Raw genomic sequence first — 23,581 nt, 5'->3', positions numbered from 1 at the left:
CCATTACGATGCCTACTTTTTATTAATTTCTTCTCATTGGTCCACTGTTGTTTATTTTTGCACCTTAAAAACAAAAATAAAAATATTCAACTTGTATGCAAACCCCAAATAAAAGACAACACACCAAAAGGTTAAATTGAACTTTTCACATTTAATATACACTCATTAGACATATATATCGGAGCGAGAAAATCGAACATGTTCTTAATTGGTTACGTTTTTCACTCTGTCACCGCTTACATTTATGGCTGACTTTCGCTTCTCCCTATATAAAGTGTTGTACAATCTGTGCAAATCGAGTGTGTCTATCACTGTCCTACATAGTTTTCGGCTCGAATTCATTAACTGATGTTGAGCGAGAATAATACACAGAGTTCTGGACAAAAATGCGATTACAGCTATATAAATTTTAACTATCTGGTTAGATTGGTTATATTACACATATGTAGGGATGCACGTATTTCTTAAGGTTTCCTTCAATGTTCCGACTTTAGCCAAACCTTGATATTTGCCAGAACACCACTCCGTTAAATTCCATTGTGCTGCAATTGTTGGTGATTATAATACTTAATGGACATCTATAATACATTTATTGGACATCTAGAGTAGTACTGCCCGCGGGCAAATGGAATGGGAATGGGTGTGTGGTTTTGCCCTAAGCTACTAGTGTTGACATTTATAGTTAAAAATCTCAAAATTCTACCGCTGGCCTCAATATTTAATAGAGCAGGTCGCAGCACACACATATTAACAAAATGTTTTTGTTTTTAAATTTTGCTCTTGCTCTCGATTTTGTGGACCTTGTGTAAAATCACATATTGAATTAATGTAAAACTACGCTGCCATGAGCCTAATAGTAGCCCTGCGTAAATCTAGTGTTTCCATCATATCTCTCTTATCTTTGATTAATTTTGAAATGGTCCCGACTAACATGAGAAACCTAGGGCGTGCTGGTTTTTGGTGCACGATGGGCTCCATCAAAAAAATAGTTAAGGTTAACAATTACGGCAAAATTCCTATGACTAATTAAGCAAAATTGCACAAAATGGCTAATATATCCTCCGGTTCGCTTTTGATCAATCAAGTTCTGAACATCTAGTAACAATCATGTGAATATTCTTGTAATTTTAAAATGCAATGCCATTACAAATGTATAACTACACGTATATAATTAACAATAAGTTTCAGTTGGCGGACAATCGCCAGACCTTCAAAAATCAGTACAATTGGTATCATCAACTCCTTCTCCATGAACAAGGGTATAATGTTGTATTTTTTCCAAAAATTATTGCTTTTTAACTTGGTTTGTGTTTGTATTTTAAATTCTTTCAATCAGAACTAAAACTAATAGTTCATTCCAGGCATTGAAAATGATCCCAACTCATGTTGAAAGGAAAACGAAAAGCATAATAAATCAATTACAAATAATAGCTTTATATTTAGACAAACTATATACAATGATTAATGGGGGAAATGACTAGCGTAAATTAAGGCTAAATTATACACAATATGTACAAGTTGGGAATAGAACCCCCGTTAAATCGAGTCTGATTTGTAACTTAGGCTAGGATCTTGCGTACTCTATAGGAAACTTGTTTGGGATACACTTTGGGTAACTTGTGGGCTTAGAGTACGTGCAGATTCTCGCAGCTCTTCGACTTGGAGTCCCGGGTCCAAACGCGACCCAGGAGCCCCTTGACTTTCAGGCTGGTGGAAGTTCTCGAGCCGCGATATTTCCGTGGACTGCAAAGAGATGGATGTGAGTGAGCAATTGCGGAATGGCTTTGATGGCTCGTCATGACTCACCTGCTTTGGGCACTGCCAGGAGGCGTGGCCACCGACTCCCCCAAAGGACCCAGCGGGGTGTTGGCATTCAGACATCCTGCATTGAGAGGCGAACAGGCTCGTCGCTTTGACTTTCTAATCGAACGCTTCCGGAAGAGATCCCTGCGGAGGAATACAATACAGTAGTTAAGTAAGCCATGTTTAGTTAAGTCAAGAAGCTCTCCTCCACCCACCTGGACTTCTCGGGATTCTCCAGTTTGAGGCGTATCTGCGACAGCAAGCCCACCAGCAGCTCGTCCACGTTGTGATTTATGCCCACCGAGGTCTCGATGAATTTGCAATCATAGGCGGTCGCCATGGCCTTGCCCTCTGCAAATGAGCAGAAGCGAGTGAGAGGTTAAGTGAAAATGTGTGGAAATTATGGCCCCAGAAGCATCACGGTCAAGCTCTGTTATCCTCCGTTCCTCGGTGCCTCCGACACCCCGGTTAATCAAATCAAATGGCCTCGCTTAGTTAACTCTGAGTTGGCCATAAAACCTCAACTTGGACTCGTGGATTCGTGTCCAAACATGGGGCTGCATCCCTGTCCCCATTCCCATTCCCATTCCGGTCTCCATCCGTCACGTCTTGTCCGCAGTTGTGTACACAACTCGTAAAATCTGGAGCATCAAAGTTCGCTGAATGCGGAGGTACATCATGCGTGCGACCCTCCTGGTGCAAATTTTATAGCCAGGCTCGCATTTTTATTAACAATGTGACGAAAGTTGCCCGATACACAAACGTTTATATTTGTGTATGTCCTCTTCGGCTGCTTTTATTACAATTTGATAGCCGGTCCAGCCTTTCATAGGCTTTAAAGACTTAAGCTCTTATCCTCCCAGACTTTCGATTTCGGTGGGATCCTAATTAAAAGCAAACAGGAGTTTCTAGATTCGGGGTAATGTTTACCCCAATTGAATAATTAGTGCGGGAACTAGAGTGGCGCAGACACCATTAAATATGCCGAAGGTGGAAAGGTGAAAATGAAATACGAGGAAAAGGCATTAAAAATTCAAAAGCTATTTCGGAGCCCATGGAATGATAAAGTCAAATATGAGTCTCCACATTCGGTCCTTCGTTTTATCCCAATCACTGTGACACTGTATGGATTTATGAATATATGTTTTATCCAGACGTTTCTGGGCCGAGCTCTCATTTTATTATTGCCAGAGGCATACAAAATTCTATAAATACTTTATGAAATTAGGACGCCGCATTAGGTGGACAAGAACTCAGCGCCCAAAGTCGGGATTTTGCGTGGGCGGGGGTTTGTGGGGCTCCGTTGTCGCCCTGTTTACAACAATAGGCTTATGGGCCTTAAACCTCGAGCGGAGCGGAACACATGCCACACGGGACGAAATGTAATCAATTTTGCGCTGAAACAATTTCCCTGCCATTACTCTGGAGCGAATGCCGAAGAGGCAAAGGGGAAAGGGGGAACCCTTCCCCGACACCCACTTCCATAATAACAAACGTAATTTAACGGAAAATATTGAATTACTTAGATGAAAGCGCCCCAGTTACCTTGGTCTTAAACGGGAATCCGATATAAAAGTCAAGTGAAAGTACTTGAGCGGACAAAAAGAGCCCCGAAATTGTCGACCGACCTTCAATTGGGGGAAAAATCCGGTGTTGGCTATCTTTCCGCACTTAAAGACTCCGGCTGTTTGTGTAGGCGAACCGCCGGATGACTTCCGCTTGGGCAAACCCTTCAGGTGACCCCCGACTCCCAAGGGTCCTGTTTACACACACACACACACACACAAACAAACACCTACTTAAACTATATCGCTGGCTATTTTTAACGGACCCAATCGAGCGCACTTTCGAGTGTTAATGAACGGGGCAAATCGCTGCCATATATATTTATATACTCTGTGTTTTTTTGTTACCCACCTTCGGAGGTGACCAGTCGACTCCTGGCCAAGTCCGCCTTGTTCGAGACCAGGATGACGGCCTTCTGGGCGATGTTCTGATTGGTCCAGAGCACTTGGAGGACCTGCTCCGCCACGCTGAAGCTGCTCCTGTCCGCCGCCGAGTAGATGACGCAGTATCCGTGCGGATCGTAGTTGGTCAGGCACTCATCCGGCTGTGAATGAACCAAAATGGTGGGATATAGAACTGGAGAAGTGGAGGTGACACCGAGCTGACATTGAGTGAGGTTGAGAGCTGGCCAAAGTGCGGTGGCGATGGGTGAATGGGAAAGGGATGAGGGGTTAGTTGATGGCCGTGCATGCTAATGGCATTATGAAATGCCACAGATATATAGAGTGCAGGGCGCCGGACGGATGAGCAGGTGTATATAATACCACTGGTCACAATAATAGCAAGAAGGCTTCGCTGGCACCACAATGGGGATTTTAAAAGCCTCTATGCCCTGCTTGAAAACCCATTAAAAATGTTTTAATATCCAAAATGGTTCAAGTGTGAGTGAGCTTACCCAGGGTAAACAAATTTAAAATGTACGTTTGGGCCTACAAAATCACATACTAAAAGCCTAATATATGCATTTATGTATCTGGGCATCCATTAAAAACTTTTCAATATTTAATCATTTTATTATGAAATTGGAAGTGCCTTTTGTAATTGAGTTCTTTAAAAGATTTGTGATATTGAAGGTACATAAATTCAAATATTTTTTTATAAAATAAAAGTATTGAGCCATTTAATATGTATAATACGTAATGATTATTTTTGCAGGAGTAGTTTTCTTTTATAATAACATACTTTAATAGAATAATAGGATTTTATATCTTTTCAATTTTTATACTATAAAAGATTAAAAACAATTTTAAAGTTTTGTCCAAGATTATTGCCTTTCTCTATTATTGCGACCGCTGAAGTATGCTTTCGAGTGGATTGAGTGCACTGAGTGGTACTTACCGTCATTTCGGTGTATCCATGGTCGATGAATATCAACTCGGACTCCTCGCCACTGAGTAATACTGAAACGGCCTTCTCGCCGGACTCGTCATCTGCACACAGTCAAGGGGAAAAGAATGGGTTAGCAACGCTGAATTACCATGTGCGAAGGCGAAAGCTCAATAGTTCGATAACTTAGGTGTCAGGCAATGAAATGATTTACAACATCAATTTTTGGAAGTGCAAAAACAAAGAGTACGAGTGTGTGCGAGTTTCTGTTGTGTTTGGTGGTCTGATTTTTTATCTCAGGTTTATCTACAGGTGTCGTCCTTTCTGCATGCGAACTATAGTACATGTACATTGGTGCCCATTAGCCAAGTTTAATGAAAAACGCCGTCAGCGCGGAGTGCCCCGAAATGTATGCTAATAAATGGGAAATTAAATTGGCCCGCAAAAGTATGCAATGCAATCGGGTGCAACGTGAACTGCTCGGAAAACTCATCTGGGTGAAAAGCGGGAAAAGAGGGGTCAGCGGCTTTGTTTGTGTTAGTGAGCGAGTGCTTTCTCAATTATTATTCATTTAATGTGTGCTCTGATTTCCTTTTTAATTAAAAACACTACAGGAGGAGCGAGCTGTGGTTTTGAATACCAGTATATATCGCACGACCATTCCCTTCCCCGTTTGGCAATCAATAATTGCAGGGCCTCCGCCTACGAGCGAATCATTAATTAAATTTCATTTGTTGTGTTTGCGATGTGCATAATCATTTCAATATCGTATGCCAGTCCTCAAGGCTGCCGGCCCATCGACTGGCCATAAATCACAAGCGAAACAAAGGCCGCAATCGTTTGACAATCGATTCGAGAGCTCAATGCGACTATATATTATACATATATATAGTATATGTTATTGGTGTGTGGGTTGTTTTGGGGTGGTGGTGGGGGCTCTAACTTCCGGGGCGTGGCTAGTGGGCGGCAGGTGTGGTTCGGTTTTCGGTTCGGTGGGAAGGAGTTTGTCTAATCGAAATCAATCGGGATTCGAAGGGCTAATGCATTGTGGACTAGGTGTTTATCTAGTTTGTTGTTTGTTTAAGTTTTGTTTGGAGAGTTGAAAAGCGTTTCAATTATATGTATAGAGATATTTGAATAAATATTAAGGAGTAGCATAATTAACAAGGTTATTATTAATATTGTTTGAGTGGCTGATTGGCTGATTTACCGTCGGCGGCTTTTTCAATTAGAATGCGTATATCACAGTTGCCTAGATCTGATTTCAATCACGATTTCGGTTCGGAATACAGTATCAGTATTGTATGTACAAAGTTGTCGTTGTTGTTGTTAATTCGGTTGTTGTTGTTGTTATTTATCGAGTTTATTGTAGGGTCAGTTTTGAGACATTGAGTTGAATGATTGGTTGATAGTCGGAATGGAGAGAAACAGAACAAATTATCATTTCTTTGTAAAACATATATATGATACAATTGCGGATTTCAGTATGAGGTACAGTGTGTTGGATAAGCATTTACACGGGGACCATTGGCTGAATAATTTTGGGTAGCTTGGAATTGGTCACAACCAAAAATATTCCATTGTAGCAGATCAAAATTCCAATTCTGCGACGAACGACAATATTTGTTTTTATTAAATTTTCCATTCGCTGCCTGATCTTTACTGTTTTATTAATTTTTTGCCTTCTTTCGCTGGTGCCAATGGAAATGTTTACTCGATTCTTTTCATTTACTCCCTGCCAGAGAATGAAACAGTTTCCACTGGCCAATTCCACGCCTTTATAGAATCGCAAAAACCCAAAAATGAGGCGAATTTATTTATTTTCGTTGCAGCAGCGTTTGTTATGCTTTATGCCAATATGTGTGTTGACCCATTGGGGGGTGGCACTGGTCCACTGGCCCACCGGCCCACTCATAAAACGCCCTAAGCAGCGAAAAAAAGCAAACAGAAGGCGGTACTCAACGGAACAAAACAGGGCAATACAACTGAAGAATGTAAACTTTCCGAAACGCGAAATCATAAAAAGCCATGTGATATAAGGGGCCAAACAGAAGGCATGGGGAAAACAAAATCAAACCGATATCATGGGAGGGGGATGGCATATAGGACAACATAAAAAACATCATCATAGCTACGACATCGACTAGGAAAACTGAAGGCAGTGCCAGCAAAAGAACTATGAAATAATATCAATATCAACTAAGGCAAAAGCACTCAGACAGACACGGGATGGAAACACACACAAAGGGCGGGCTATGCAGTGCATTTGGGAGTGGGGAAGAGGGGGAAGGGGGAGGGAGGATTATGTTCCGGAATCCGGATGCAAGGCTCCGCCGGAAGGGGAACCTTCAACTCACCGATGCTCGTGTCGTAGGCGTGCAGGTACTCCGACGTCATGAACTGCGAGACCAGGGAACTCTTGCCCACCGCAGGACCTCCCAGCATCAGGACCCTGGAATCGGATAAATAGATGGATAAAGCCAATTAGACACCGTAATTACACCCACACACATTAATGTCACAAACGACTCTCCTCAATTACCGACTTTTATTCTTGTTTGTAAGTCGATACTGTGGCCGAGCAATCTTTAAAGGTCACGCAAACATAATTAGCGCAATCAGTTTTAAAATGTATATAGTTTAACTTTATGAATGTAGGCCTTTTGTTTGCTGTTTTTAATTGGATGCTTGATACTTTGTTTTTTTTTGGTATTTAAATCATGAGCAATAATGAGTAAAAAAGAGTAGCATAGTCCCTGATTTGATTTATGACTGTTGTTGTTAACTATTTTTAATAGGATACTTCTCAATGGGAGCTTATGAAAATTACTGCATGAAAACATATAATGTCATTTATTTAATCGTGATTATTATTGAGTGAAAAAGAGTATTAAAGGCCTCCATTTGATTAATGTCTTTTGTGGTAATAACTTTTTTTAATTGGACACATATAATTAATGATGTGTGTATATATATAAAAACATTTGCATTTAATAAATGCCCAAAGGGTTTGATAGTTTGTTTTTTTGAGGATTTAAATCATGAATGTTAAAAAGTGCAATGAGCAGTAGCATTAAAAAAAGTATAGTTATTAAATGATTGATAATGGCAAGACTATTTAAACTTATATTCATTTGTTGTTTGTGAGTGCCAAAAAAAAGGAGAAAAATAACTGTGGTAGAACTTAAAAAAAAATTGATATTGAGAAAAAACTATAGGTAGATTGTTTCGGAAATAAAGTGTATATAAATCACAATCTCCTTTGTTCTTAAAACAAAAACAAAAGTAATGCTCATGCATAATTAAATATTTATAGAAGTAAATAGGTAAGATAGCGAACCTGTAGGGACCATTTCCCGGATTGGAGGTGCTGCTCTCCCTGCTGGAGGCCAGCGAGGTGCGGGCGGAGACGGACGCGGGGGCTGAAAGCTGCTGCTGGGCGGTCAGGTGCTCCGTGCTGGAGTTCGAACTGGCCACGCTGTTGTTGGAGCGACTGCGGCGACTCTTCAGGGAATCGCCACGGTTCACCACTCCCTTTCCGGTGATCGAGAAGTGCCGCAGCCTGTAGTACTCCTCCTCCACTCCGGTATTCGGCATGGAAGCCACTCTGAAGAGGGGAAATCGATTGGTTAATATCCAAAGAATGGTAACCACTTAGCAGTGGAACACCCACCTGGATCTCTGCTGGGGCAGGCACAACTGATTCGGTCTTCCCGAGGCTCTGCTCCCCGGCATCTTCACCGATTGCGAACGGCTGTGATGTGGTGAGCCATATCTGAAACAAGCCGAAAACAAGGCGACGCCATTAGAGCCAGAAGCCAACCTGGTAACTCGAGGAGATGAGGGAGATGAGGAGATGATGGGGGAAATGCCATGAAACAGAATAGCAGTCATAACCAAACTGCAGTTGACAGCGGTTTAATGGAGATCTGTGTGTATGCACTTCTTGGCCAAAACACCGAAACACCGAAATACCGAAACACCAGAAACCTGTCATGTCCTTGGCAACTCGGAATGCCAAAGAGGCCAAAGGACATGTGGCCGGTGTCCTTGGGCGACGAGGCGAGTTAACCACAAGCCAGCCAAAGGAAAATATTGATAATTAAAACGACCAACTTGTTTCGGGCTGCTCTCGAAAATTACGGAAAATTAATTCACTGCATGCAGAATATCTCCTCGGTTGGTCGGAATATTTAAAATATAATTTGGAAAATGACAATCAAATGCAGGAACCGCGTCCACGTGCGAGTCAGAAATGTTTGTTTATTCAAGGAATTTTTGCTGAGATAAAAACTAAATTCGCTGGCATGCCAAACTGGCAACAGGTCGTATGGGTAATTTGAAAAGTTATGATCCCATCATGGCTGTTTCTGGTTATTCCCGCTTTTTTCTCCTGTTTCTTTCGAGTTTGTTGCAATGCAAAACTGGCGGCAGGTGAAGGCCATAAAAGCGGTCCTCTGTGTGTTTTTTTTCCTCTCATTCTGTTTGTCCATTTGGCCATTTAAATTTTGATTGCTTTGGTCCGAGCACTTTTACGAGAGTCTTGCCAATCGATTGGCATTCAATCGGAAATTAAATCTCAGCCTGGGCCATAAAACATAATCCGTCAAAGGTCGAGGATAAATGGGGGTGGGGTTTGGGGGGTCGGTGGTTAAACGAGGGGTCGGTGGACCCACTTACCGCATTTCAAAGTCGCGCAGCTCTTCAATGGTTAGCGTGTTGGTCACATCCAGCAGCTGCCTCATATTCTCATCCCGCTTGTGTTGTTGCTGCTGTTGTTGTTGCTGCTGCTGCTGCTGCTGATGGTGATTGTGGGCGTGGCCGTGGGCGTGGTGGTGCAAGTGCGTCGGCGGATGGGCCAACTGCTGCGAATTACGCTTGCGGACCACCAACTCTTTGCCCTGCTCCACGCTTATGAAGTCCCCCTCATTTTTGATTAGCAGCGTCTCCACAGTATTGTCCAGACTTAACGAGGGCTATAAAGAAAAAAGGGGAAAAAATGAAAAAAGGTAAGTAAACAGAAGGGAAACAAGGGGTGAATGAAGGTATCGTTGATTGTTAAGCGGATTGCAGCCATTCTCCAATGGAATCGCAACAACTCGACTCGAAGTACTCATGCCCCGATGACTTCATTCAATGCCTTTCCTCCCATCGGCTTATAAATTTGCAGCACAAACAGTGGGCAACTCGACTCGCCCAAGGATTCGCCACCTTTCAAGGGTTTTTTGCCATCAGCGATTTTCGAAAAAGTTTTCTCTTCTTTTTTTGCTTTATCTGCACCTTGAAGCAGGTGTTCTGACAGCCCGTGGAAAAACCAGGAAAAAATGGCGTAAGCCTCTGCATCGCGTGTCTGCAGTTGCAAATTTAAATACTTCTCGGCATTCGTGTCGAGGTGAATTCCCGCGAATTTGTGTTTTTTGCCTTCGGTTAACTGGCCAAGGACTATTGACCAGAGTTTAGCTGGCTAACAGCTAATAGGGCCTAATGATACCCTAAATAAGTTCCTGCCAGCGGCTAATTTGACTGATGGGAATTGGCCCCGAGCATTAACCAAATACTCAAATCGAAATCCACCAACAACAAGCTAATTTTGTGGTTGTATTCAGTATAATTACTTTTGTGCTTGGTTTATATTTAAGGCTTAGGCATATCATGAAATTTGTGTTAAGTTCTAAATCACCAATTAAATAATTCAGCAAGCAGGAAGCTATTAACAGATTCTTGTTCTTGCTCCCGAATAATTACTCCTGCTTTTATATTCAAATTCTAATTTGTTCTCGAGCCGGACTAAAGACTTATCAACATGATTCCATCGGATTAAGTATAGTTGGTATGGGAATTCATTCCCCAACTCAGGACAATCCGGCTATTTCCCCCAGCCATAAAGCATGATATTAAATTCTGTTTCCAGTTGCTGGCAAGAATAATGTGTCATAAACAAAACGCTAGCCAAGTTGAGCTTTAAACTTGTCTGTCTGCTTGGCGAAGACAAATGACTGCCAGCCATGTTAAATTATCAAGAATTTGCGCACGCAGAAATTCTTGCACCATAAATTACACCAACACTCGCAAAATTCTACCTGCAAACACACATATATAAGCCCACCCACACACACACACATACATATATTTATCCAGCAAATGCCCAAATTAATTTGTGTATTTTATTGGCAGACTTGACAGTTGGGGAAAAAAGGGAAAAGTTTGCCTGCATTTTACCCAAGCGCTAATTAATAATGTGCGGGTGTGTAAGTTAGTGTGTGAGAGTGTATGTGTGTGTGTTTGGAGGGGCACTAATGATTCCGCCCACCAAAGCCTCTCGATTTCACAGCTCATCGTATTTGGACCACACCACACATTCGAATCAAATACTTCAAGTGGCCACCAGAGAAACTTTTTGGCTAATCCAACCCGGGGGAGCAATTTTGTGGCGCCGCAAAGGGAGAATGCGACACTTTCCCCGATGACAAAACCAGCGGGAAAATCTTCAACATCCCATTCCCCCCGCTTGAAACCCAAAAGCACGAGCAATGACGCGTTACACGCGGCGTATGAGTAATATTGCCGTGGACATGCTTCTATGACGCTGCTCTTTTCCTTCTCAGCTGCCATTTCCCATTTTCCCCATTACACCAACGCCGAAAATAGTTTTTCTTGCATCGCTTAGTGCGTCGGTTCATTTTCTTTTCTCAGCTTATTTTTAGCAGCAGATTGCATTTGGGAAAAAAGTTGCCACATTCACCCCAGAGTTCCCGAAAAAAGCGATAAAGAACAGAACTTCCACGGTAGCAATTGGGGAAAATGGTTGCTTAGTATTTAATACGCAGTGTTTGCCTTATTGATTTTCTTCATTTTTCTATGAACTCCCCCTGACTCTGAAAAAGTTTGACAGAATTTAACTTTTGGAATATATAGGATTGTTTGTTTGGGGCATCAAAAAGTTTTGTGTGGTTTGGTGTGTGCAACACAATACATTGCAATCTAGTTGCGAAACTAAATAAACTGTCAGCAACAGATTTATTTACAAAGTGCAGCTTTGCACTAAAGGGTTAAGGTTTATATTTACACATTTGCTTATGAAAATTGTATTTTAAAATAAATATTTTCCTTCCCATTTAAATCGTTTCTGTCTTGCAGATAATATTCCTGTATTATTTATTATTATATTCCAAATTCCAATATGCTGACACTATTTATGTTTATTTTTAATGCCGCTTGGATTTGTTTACTTGAAGTTGACTAAATTTAAACAATTTTAGTTGAAGGTCATCAGTTTCTAATTCAATAGAATCCAGAAAATAAAAATATTTGCGATTTTTTTAAAATAAAATAAAACAGTTTATTTAAGGAACTTTAATAGGTAACAGCAAGTCAGGTTTCCAAAATTGTATATAGTTTTTATGCGGAACATTCTCAGAGTTTCCATGCTGATGCTCTCAGAAACTACGCAGCGCATTTGTATATCTAAACGCATTGGAATTGACTATTAAAAAGCAAACCGACTCGAGGTGTTAGAAAAATGCCCGAAAAACAGGCAAATAGAATGCGAGGAATGCAAATCGAGTGAAAGCGAGAAAAATCTAACCAGAGAAAAAATAGGATTGTCAAAGGATTGGTCTACGTGCAGAGTGGCAGGAATCGATTGGCCAGATTGCCCAGATTGGCCAGAATTAATCAAACACAGCGGGCCGAGAGAACCGAAGAACCAAAGGAACAAAGAACCCAAAACAATGGGCCATTGCAGATGGGAATGCAATTAGAATCGGGTTTGTTTATGGAAATTGCAAGCTGCAAATCGAAACCAGACGAAATCTTAGCTATGCGGAACGCTCGCATAAATTATAATTGATATTACACGAGCTGCCAGCAATCATTTCACACCCGATCGATTGCCGTTCCCCCTCCCACTTTTCCCTCCCCCTCCTTCTCCTTTTCTGATTTTGGCATCGTTTAAAAATACATTTAAGTTTGCTAAGTATGTATTCAAAATAACGGCTTCGTGCGAGCGCCATGTATGCAAATTACTCTTCATGTTTTTCTTTCATTTTCACGCCTTTCTGTGCTCAATCGCCTGTGAAATCCGCCAAAAACGACGAGTGGTCGGGGGTTGGCCAGGTTTACTGGCTATTTTCATGCGGCACGAATATTAAAAATAAAAAGCGTACTCGGAAAACTCGGAAAACCAGTCTGTGTGTGGGGGGCCGGCCCAGCGATTTGTTTTTTGGGGGGCGAAAAAAGAAAATAAGGAAAACATAACATTACCGCGGGGCAGCCGCCGTTTTAAGTTGTGTTATTCCAAACACAATAATTTTCCCAGCCGCACACTAATCTTGATGTTGTTGGGATGAAAGTGTCTGCGATTTGATGGAACGCTCTTTCGCCCGCCACAAAATGAAACACCTCCGGGTGATTCCTTCTAATTTTTGGGGGGATTTTCACCGAAAATTGTTCACGTGTCCAACGGCTGACAGAAGGAGAAAAGTGCAAAGTGCAGGTAAACAAACAGAATCGCACTATTCGCGGTGCTGGGAAATGTTTTCCGCTAACGATTACTTGCGGTATGTGCGGCATATGCACAATAACAAGAGCGAACCGCTTCCATATCTACTATACATGCATATATCTCCTTGTACGCGTTTATTTATAGCAAAGGTTTATTTATGGCTCCCGCTGCAGAAAGTGCAGATGCAGATGCAGATGCCAATGCAACAGCAACAGTAACAGCCTTCGCCAAACCGAATGGGGTCAATGAAACTGGCATCAAAGGAGGAGCAATCGTGCCCAGTTCCCAGGTGCGGAGGCAGTTAATAAATCAACTAATTAATGTCACTTTATAAGGCAATTGGCCTCGGCCAGAATCTGTATCTGAGTCCGCCCAGAGACCCATTGGCCTGGAAAAGCGAAGTGATTCTGAAATATCTGCAGGGGTTTGTGGAGCATCCAAATGGGGGGTATCAAGTAGCCAAATTAAGTAGCCGACCCGTGGACCATTATCAAGTATACGCAGTGTCCAGCTGCGAGGAAAGTTCACTGCAGCCAATTGCTGGGTTCAAATCGATGTGCCAACAAATCGAGTCCCTGACCACAACCCTTGGTAAGCTGAACTCTTGAAAATGTTTGGCCATTCCCTTCCTATAATTAGCCACGTTGGATTTGGAGGCCCCTCAGAGCAGAGAGTCAATAACCGTTTTGGCCATTTATCATTTATCAATGATCGGCAAATTCTGCCGCTGTTCGCAACTAAAAGAGTGAATGGCCGCAGCGCCAAGTGAAAGTGCCAGAAAATGTTCGGGAAACTGACCTTTGAAGGTTGAGCCAGCGAAATAATGGCCAATTAATGTGTGTAGTTGGGTGATACAAATAATGGCTAATTAGTGTTCGCCGGTGTATTTAAGATGATTGCGGTAATTAAGTTCAACATCTGAGTGGATTCACCATTTAAGGTGATAAAGAAAAGAGAAAAAAATCAGGCAAGGACACGCACAATATGTGGAAACTAGAATGCCGGATGGACCTTAAGCGTTAAGCGTTTTTAGCCACAGTTTATGGCAGCCAAGGCGAAACAGGCAAATGTGTGTGAGTGTGTGTGTGAGAATGCATTTGCAATCAAAGGAAACCATTCGACCACTCAATGTAAAATCAATAGGAAACAACAGCCGACAATGGGGGAAAAACTGGAAACATGTTTGCGTTTCTGGCGATGTTTACTTTGAAGGTGGAAATGGCACGAAAATTGAGAGAGGGGTGGAGTGCATTGGGGATTATACAACCTCCAAGTTGCAAAGGCCATCGAACACCTACCACCCACCTTTACCACCCACAGAACTGCAGTGCAATGAAGTGCGTGCCTGCTAATAATTCGCTGAAGAAGCGGCCAAGGTAAAATGGTAAAACCAGTGAAACTGGCGAGCAGGTGAGCAGGTGGAAATGAAAAGCTGGGGGTAAAATGGCAGATAAATCGTAAGGTATCGGAGGGTCGCTTGCAATTTATGTAGATTTATACGTCTCGATGCCCACACACGCACACCCCGAATCCGAAACTTATGGGGGCCATCGATCTGCGAGGGAAACAATTACACTTTACACCTGATTGAAGGTTGGGGCACTAAATAAAGCCGGTGGATGCCTCGCATTCGCACCTCCAGCTCGTTTCTTGGGAAAATCTCCACTCCGGACGTCATTTCTTATGGCTTGTTTTTTGGTTGGAAATTCATTTGTTCGCCGCATTATAATTTCCTCCCTCTGTACCATATACGTATATATATATTGTTTTTGCTTGTTAACCAGGAAATGCCTTCCCGCGAGAACATCTATAATCTATCTGATTCTGTATCTGAATCTGAATCTACATATATGCATCCCCCCAAACGATTCTCGCTTTATGCATCATGGGCAAAAGTTCGAAGAATGAAATGCTAACTCACTGCCGATTACAATGAAATCGTTAAATATACTCAGCCAGATATAGGTACTATAGATGTAGATATCTGTGTCTGGGTCTATGACAAGTTCCCGCCCCCTTTTCCACCCCCTGCCTTTTCGTGTCTGCGGCGGCCTTTGCTTTTATGTTTTTTTATGATCCGATTTAAGCAAGTAAATAAATATAATATGGCGAAAACAACCTGCGATCTGGCACTGGACCGATGATGCTTGGACTCTATAAACTGGGCAACTGGGTCTGTTGTGGTAGTTTATTTTGACAGCTGTCATCGGCGAGATGTACGGAATAATAAAGACCACCCCCCATATTTCCCTGTCACTTGCAACATTTTAATTATTTACGACAAATTCATTGTGGGTCAGAAACTCATTCACTGGAGCGTCGATTGTGGCGCAATATTCTGAAATAAAGTGGGTGTGGATGGGTGGACACCCATCCCTCCCAGCGATAACAAGTTACCCGAAAAATTCCGATCTGGACTGGAATTAATCCATAACCTTTATCGCAGACCCAAGCAGAGCGGAGCGGAGTGTGAATTTATGGCCAAATTGACGTCACTGTTTGTCGATAAATCTCGCATATCGGTTGTTCGACGGATCAAGGCATTAACTTGGTATCTTATCTACATATTCTGTGGAGGCTTATTGATGCCCCCGGCTGGATGTTGTTGGCTCATTAGCAAAATCAATCAAGCGGGCGCGTCAGGGGATTTTTTTTTGCTGTGGGATGTCCTCTCGACTAACGGGAGTTTAGTTGTTGGATTTGTGGAATGTCCCCACGAGTAAAGGGAATTTAGCAGTTGGATTTGTGGGATATTTACCTCCTTGTATCGCTTTGAAAGACTGCGACAGATGCGCTTGTAGAAGGGCGCCATGATTCACTGGTTCACAAGATTTATAGAACGGAATTAAGGTGTCAATTGTTCGAGGGGATATTCAATCCTTGCGTGTTACTCTTCTTTTTTGACCTCGAGTCACTGCGTTTACATAGCGAACACCAACAGGTTGACACTAATAAACACGATATAAAATCTTCAATAATCGGTAATTGTATACGAATTGATCTTCTTCGCGATTGCGTTTCTTTAATGGCGATGCTTTGCTTGCGGATTGCTCTCAAAAACTGACGAGATCGGGCGTCGCGCGCCCCTTTTTATTAGCTGTGAAAATGGCCCCAAAGAGAGAGAGAGAGAGAGAAAGTGATATCGAGAGGCAAAGTGGGAGTGGGTGTGAGAGCGAGAAGAGCAGAGACAAAGCGGTGAGATGGATGCCAAGAGCGAGAGGAGTAAAGAGCGGAGTGGATCGAAGCTGGAGAGATGGACAAAGAGAGCTTCCGTTATCTATATGCTCATACAGATGTGCTAGGAAGACATTATCAATAGAACCTGCCCATAAATCAATGAGAACTCATTATCTATATTATAATAGGAAGATTTCTGGGTAAAATAGGGTTACACATCGAGGTAATGCTATCCTTAATAAAGAAATTAATTCACTTTATTAACAGGAAATTAGATAATATTCCACAGCGATGCATCAGTGCAGTTTCATAGGAAATCAAATCATTTGGGTAAATTTTAAAAACTACAAATCACTTTATGACATAGACTAATAAACGAACACACCGAAAATGTGGAGGAATTTAGGTGATTGAATAGGAATTGGTATTATTAAGAAGACACGTTTTTAAGAAAGCACGTGAATGTACGTTTTTTTTTAAGATTTACAAAGGAAAAATTCCTAGTCTGCTTAAGAGCCCAGAATAGTTTTAAATAATATTGTTTATAAAGATCATATTAAAAAGTAAAGTTTAATTTTTAACCGTTAGGTGCACTCACCTGCTGAACGACGATGGTGGCGCGTGGCTGTTTGCAGACGGCGGCTGCCTCCAGAGGATTGGCGGTCACGTTGATGGGACCGCTCCCACTGTTACCACCCGTTCCGCTGCGGTCCTCCGTCTGGATGTAGAAGTGCTCCTCCTTCTGGTGGCGTTGCTTGCTCTTGAAGGACCGCCGGCGGGCGGAGTCCGTTGGACTGACGGCGGATTCGCTGCCCGGACTGGGCATCATGTGGTGCAGATTCAGCAGGGAACCCGATCCCGAACCGGATACGGAACCATGTTTGGGCGGGATCTGCTCGAACTTGCTGGCGATGTCCTCGAACTTGTTCAACTCGGCGTATGAGTGATCGCTGGGCGAGGAGGAGGACTTGGCCTGGGGATAGAAGGCATCCGACTGCGGCACATACTGCTGATTCTCCCTAATGGTTGTATGGATCACCGAATCCGGTCGAATGCGCTTGGAATTCTTTCGCGAGGGCGGACGATCCCGCTCCCAATCCCGCTGCTCTTGGTAGTGCTGCTGCAGTTGCTCCTGGTGGCTCAACCGGGAGTACTGCTGGAATATATCCGCTCCGGATTTTCTCTCGTACACCGAACAGTTCTCCGCCTCCGAATCACTGCTATTACTGGCCGTTGTGGAACTGGGAGCAAAGCATTCCCTTTGGATTCGCTCGTAGTCCAGAGCTTCCCGATCGAAGGGAAACATGGTTCCTGGTCCAGTGGCCTCCCTTAGGCATCTCTCACTACTTCCGCTGGAGGAACTGGAGGAGTACTTCCGCTGCTGCGCGGAAGGAGAAAGTTGGTGCGGCGGAACATTCTGCGATTGTCGCTGCTTTTGCTTGGTGGCATTACCAAAGAAGTTCGCATCCTTCATCGTGGGCGGTGCGGAGCTCACTTTGGCTATGGCGCCCGTCGAGGCGATGGGCGTGGTCCGGCGCTTCTCCCGCTTGGGACTCGCACGGCGACTATGAGACGGCGACACGCTGGGCGAGATGTGATTGGGGTCACGTTCGCGGGGTCGCAGCTTCTTGCTGCGATTGCCAACGCTCTCGCCGCTCCGCTCGTCATCCTCCTCGTCGCCCTCGCTGGCCGCCACGCCCCCGTTGCCCCCACCCCCGGTTCCAGGTCCTCCTCCTCCCGCTCCACATGCTGTCACCCCCACTCCCGCATCCTTGCCAGCTTGCTCATTACCATAGTTCTTGAAGGAGAAGTGACTGGCTGACTTTTCGCTGCTGCGCGCCGATTTCGGTGACTGCGGGGGATCGAAGGTGAAGTGCTCCCTTATTCGAGTTGGCGGTGGCGCCGTGCTGGGCTCCCTTTCCCGCTCCTTCCTCTCCCGTTCCCGATCCCTATCCCTCTCCCTTTCCCTATCCCTATCCCTTTCCCGCTCCCTCTCCCGCTGGCTGCCTGGGGAGTGACCGCCCGTCGGGTGGCGCCGCTGCGAGGAGAGAAGTGGCGTCGTGGAAGACGGCTCGCCCGTCAGGATGGACAAACAGGACTCCTGGCTCTGCAACGAGAAGGGATGAGAGTTTAGTAGAAGGGAAGAGTAGTAATACTTTATAGGATGCACCATAAGGCAAATGTCTTTTCAAACAATAAACAAATATTGTGGTTTTGTGCAACTTATAGAGTGGGTATACATTACTAAGGAAGAAAGTTAAGTGAAGTAGTAATGGAAGTAAGTTAAGTGTTATTTCATAAAGTAAAAATTGATTATTTAGTACCAATCAATTTTAAAGCTAAAGCTATTGCGCCATAAAAAACATGTTGGTCGACAGTTAATTTTATCTCTTTTTAATCTTAGGCAGTTTTAAAGTTCAATACATTTTATAGAATTGATAGAATTATATTCAATTTTTAAATACAATTAAATACTTTGTTCTATTTCTATCTTGAGAAATATTTAGGTAGACCGAAAATATGTTAGCCTCAGCAAATATAAAGGTTTGGAATTAAATTTTATTCTTCAATTTATTCAATAGCAGCTCTTGCATGCATGAAAACAACACAAACTCTTAAATCTTTACTACAGTGCTTTCAATATTCCATCTCCTCATTCTGGTGAAATTGAATGTTAAATTTTAAAGCCTGTTACAAAAATTCAACATTGCTAAAGCTGGGCAAATAAAATAAATTTCCATTTTTCATTTCTTTCGGCAGCAGCTCTTGAATTTGATTCATGACAATCACGACCCAAAGTTGTCAGAAGTGCGTGTTATTAAATTCTCAGTTTTGAGGCACTTAGAAAGGAAAAAAATAAAAACGCGTGTCCTTGGCCACGAACAAGCTGCGATTGGGGCTTTAAAAACGCAATAAGGCTCCATTCTGGGGGACCCTTCAGTAAATTCAGTAAAGTCGGGGCACAATGCGAGGTAAATAATCACAAGATTCAGTGCCGGATGCGGTTCGTTGGCCAGGGGGATTAAGTCCGGAATGTAATTCCGATTTTTTCATCCTACCTCAACGCTGTCCTGGAGATTCATGTCGGGCCTTGGCGGATACCTCGAGCAGCTCGTTAGTTCCAGTTCAGTGGCGCCGCGTCCATTGGCACCTCCCCCAAGTGCCCCAAAGCCGCCCAATCCCTCGTGCTCCGAATCGATGTGGACGGCGGTGAGCAGCGGCTCCTCCAGCGAACTGAAAAGCGGCTCACTGGGACACGAGTTGTCACCTGGAAAAGAGGAAACGGGGGAAACATGGAAAACGAGGAAGGAACAGGAACATAAGGCGTGGGCCAGATTGATTAGTTGATTAATTAATTCGAACGCGCGGGCCCATCAATCAAGCGATCAAATCAGGATGTGTGTCCTGTGTCCTGAGTTCAGTTTTATGTGTCTAGTGTCCTGTATCCTGTGTACTTACCCAGATCCAGTGAGTCGCACGTCTCCGAGGTGTCCGTGTGGGTCACATTCGTGATGAGCGTGCAGGCCGAGTCCGTCGACGTGTTGATGGTGGTGTCCGGAATGGAAGCCGACGAGGTTCCCATGACCACCAGCTGCAGAGGAAGTAAATAAATTACTTTATAGTTAACCATTTGGTCTCCTAATGAGCGGTCTTCAAATATTTGATTGATTTGTGCAGCAATGGTGATTTAGAAACGATTTAAAACGATGGGTTATTGAGTATAAAGTAAAAACGTTTCAATGAAAAGATATTTTATATTCGTTTTCAATTAAAAAATTCTCAGAAGTTATTTTCAATATATATCCTTTGTAATATTTTGTATTGTACCAGAGAGGAGCAACAAATACCAGGAAAAGTGTTTTAATTAAAAACTTATTATTTTCCCTGAAAATATGCATCGTAAAAAGACAAATCATGATGGCAATTAAAATAAATGAAATTACATATTTCGAATATTTGTATATTTTAAATTCACATTCAAACATTCAAACTAAATGTGTTAGCCTATTGAAATGTTAAAATAATATGAGAGAATTTAATTTCTGGTATTTTCCACAAAAATAATAACAAATCTTTGGGCTTTTGTAGCTTATTTGAAATGAAATAAAACTTAAAATGTACCTTTGGGACTCCACCGGCAGTCGTCATATTGTGCATGGGTCCACCGACTGAATTGTGATAAGCACTGGACACGGGATTCAGCGGAAGCCCGTTCAGAGGAGTTGAGGAAGTGGTCGAGGCATTGATCTTGTTCTTGATACTCCTTCCGCTCTTGAAGTACAACCGCCGGAGGGCAGTGGCCGCGGAAGATCCGGAGGTGCTGAACCCATCGTTATCGGAGCCACTGGAGTTGCTTCCACAAGAGAAGACACCAGATCCATTCAGCTGGGCCGCCGCTCTGGTTGCCGTTGGAGTGGAGGGCTTCGATCTGGACACATTGGAGGGCAGAGAGGCGGCATTCGACATCCTTCGGGCGGCAGGATGCGGTGACTGCGTCTGCGATTGGGACTGAGACTGAGATTGAGATTGGGGCTTGGCTGGATTCTGGTTTCGGGCGGGAGAAGCGGCTCGAGGAGCGGACGGAGACTTGTCGTTTCTGCCGCCCGGAGATTGACCCAAAGCCAAGGCCATCATCGCCGCCGATCGGGTGCTCATATAACCAGCCGGTGGCTTGGCCTTTCCGGAATTGGAGTTGGAGTTGGTTCGGTTGCTATTGTTGTTGTGGTTTCCCTGTGCGGCATGGGCAAGGGATGCCGTCATGGCTGCGGAAAAGAAGAAAGAATGCCAAAGGACATGTCTGTTATAAATATGAGAACAAGACAGTTGCGGTTTCCTGTGGGGTTCTCTGTTTTGAGCCTGCGGTTTTCTATTGTGGCTGCTTTCAGGGGAACTGGTTACCATTATATAAAATATATTATATCATCCACCTTCACTTTAAGAAGATTTTATGTAAATTCTTGTGCTCATTTAGCTCCTTTAGCTCTCAAAATAAAATTAACTGCCTTTTTGACATGATTAAAATCAAATTTTATAGGATATTTAACTATAATATTTTTTTTTTCCCCCCTTTTTTACATTTTATTAAGAAATTCAATATATTTACACTCGTTCTGTAAATTCTGTAATATGTGCGATTAGAAAATAAATATGTATTTTTTTTGTTAATATGAACGTTGAATTTGAATTATTATTAATCTTTTTTGATTAGTCGGTTAGTTGGAAATGCAATTTGATAAATTTTCAGAATTACTGAGTATCGAGGTTATATCAATCCAAGCTATTAATACAAAACGTATTAGTATTTGCAGCAAATTTATATAGTTTTTCGAATAAAAATAAAAATTCCATCGTATCAATACCAGGTATTTCATGAATAAGTAAATAAGAGCGAAATAAATTCCACTGCAAGAACTGTTTGAATAGTGCTTTAATATGCACTTCAAAGGCAACCGGCACGCTTGAATTCGCAATAGATGGGAATTCCACTCCCCCGAAAACACAATCGCCGGATCGCTCCTAAATCAACAAATAAAATCGATGGACTATAGCGTGACATGGGCACCTCATTCGCCGGTGGCTCACATGTTGCGCCATTAAGTGACTCAACACGGCGAAAGCGGGGGGCAAATGGTGGTCTTTCCCCAACGGAGAGAGTTCCGTGTCTCCGGGGATTTTCCCTGGCCGCAAAACTGAATGGAGTGTGGGCATGAGATTTTCGCACGTAAACAGGGCGAACTTTTCGTGGAAAAACAAAGCACACAATCAAACAGCGCTGAGATAATAATCATCAAATAATCGAATTCCATTCCACAATTAATTGTGCGGACGACAGAATGTCCCGGTCTGCTTTTTCTCTCCTAATTGTGGTTGTTTATCCAAGCGCACTCAAGGAGATTCCCCATAAGGTTTCCCAGTTAGTCCACTCTATGGGCGACACTCGGCCAGAAAGGTCAGGGAACTCAGCCAGAGCAAAAGAAGAAAAACGAAAAGGAGGTCGACTCCGACGAAGACTTTGGCCCAGAATTCGCGCAAAAGTTTGACAGGACCGGAAATTATACGGGCCGGGCCATTTGCATGTTGCCATTGTACATTATTTACACAAATGTCGCAAAAACTGTGTCAACTATCAAGCCATCAGGCCACAAATCTTATCCAACGCACACTACATTATTTTTTTGAGCTAGGGGAAATGTTTTGGGAATTGGGAATATTCATTTTCTGAAAATGAATTAAAATTTATTTGAAAATCTTGATTTTAAACGATTTATTATGTGCTAAATAAATCAAGTTATTGTGAAAATCATCTCTTAATATTTTATGAGATTTTATTTTTTATTTCTTAATTATGATTTCTTGACTTAAGTTGTAAAGAAAATAAAGAAAATCATTTTTCCTAATATTGCATTAACATTTTTCAAAATAACTTGAAAAATACATAAACAAAACTGAAGCTACAAAGTAATTAAATTGTAAGGTTTGTATGTACTATAATTTATGAAGCTATTAAGTTGATTAAACCTATATCTCTTCTGCCTTTTGTAAGTAAACAAAGAAAGCAAAAGAAAGAAGTTTGTTATAGGGTGGAAAAAGTCTTTTATAAATATGGGTTTTCCCTTTTCCTTCAAAGATTAAATTGATTTCTAATACCTTTATAGCAAGAGCAGGTTAAAATGTTTCGACAACTTCTTCGTACCAACTTAAAGAGCAATTAAATTCATTACAAAGAAAAAAGGAAAACTTCTGTGTAGAAAAAGTTGTTTTAAATGCGTGTTTAAACTTTGTTCTCGAACTCGAGTTGTAAAAGTTAATTATCTGCGTTCGAAGAAGCCTTAAATTAACTTTATATTAATTTTGAGGTAATTACATACCTCTGACTCCTCGGCTCCTGGAAGCTGTTGATCCTGCTGCTCCTGTTTCCGATCCCGATCCAGATCCAGATCCTGGTGCGGTGGTGGCGGTGGTGCAGGTGATGTTGGTGGGGCTCGAACCCGTGACAGAGGCGGTGGCGGTGTTGGTGTCGGTGGCGGGGGGCTGAGGTGGGCGGTGATGTTATAGGCCCCGCGAGGGGGGCGTGGGGCGTTGGGCTGCTGGCGTCGCGGAAGATGGGGGAACCGGGGACATAGCGGTCGGGCTGTAAAACAACCAAAGAAACCAATGTGCTTCCCATTAATTACAGTTCAAATAGAAGTGCATTTTCTGTGTTCA

The 23,581-nt window shown here is 42.7% G+C and overlaps 1 protein-coding gene across 1 annotated transcript; it reads right to left on the bottom strand.

The window, feature by feature from the left end:
• Window positions 1-133: 133 nt before the first annotated feature.
• Window positions 134-23,543, bottom strand: LOC108096751. Its single transcript, XM_017198606.2, is given in 15 exon segments — window positions 134-1,743; window positions 1,807-1,947; window positions 2,019-2,154; window positions 3,721-3,913; window positions 4,708-4,799; window positions 7,053-7,147; window positions 8,036-8,302; window positions 8,369-8,470; window positions 9,376-9,671; window positions 16,974-18,482; window positions 19,435-19,643; window positions 19,835-19,967; window positions 20,498-21,138; window positions 23,245-23,404; window positions 23,406-23,543. Coding segments are annotated over 15 exon segments (4,230 nt in total). The 3' UTR covers window positions 134-1,625.
• Between the last annotated feature and the right edge of the window lie 38 nt (window positions 23,544-23,581).

This window comes from Drosophila ficusphila, unplaced genomic scaffold (assembly GCF_018152265.1).
Source record: "Drosophila ficusphila isolate 14025-0441.05 unplaced genomic scaffold, ASM1815226v1 contig_414, whole genome shotgun sequence".
NCBI lineage: Eukaryota > Metazoa > Arthropoda > Insecta > Diptera > Drosophilidae > Drosophila > Drosophila ficusphila.
Note: the sequence above shows the minus strand (reverse complement) of the source record. Positions and strands in the feature narration are given on the sequence as shown.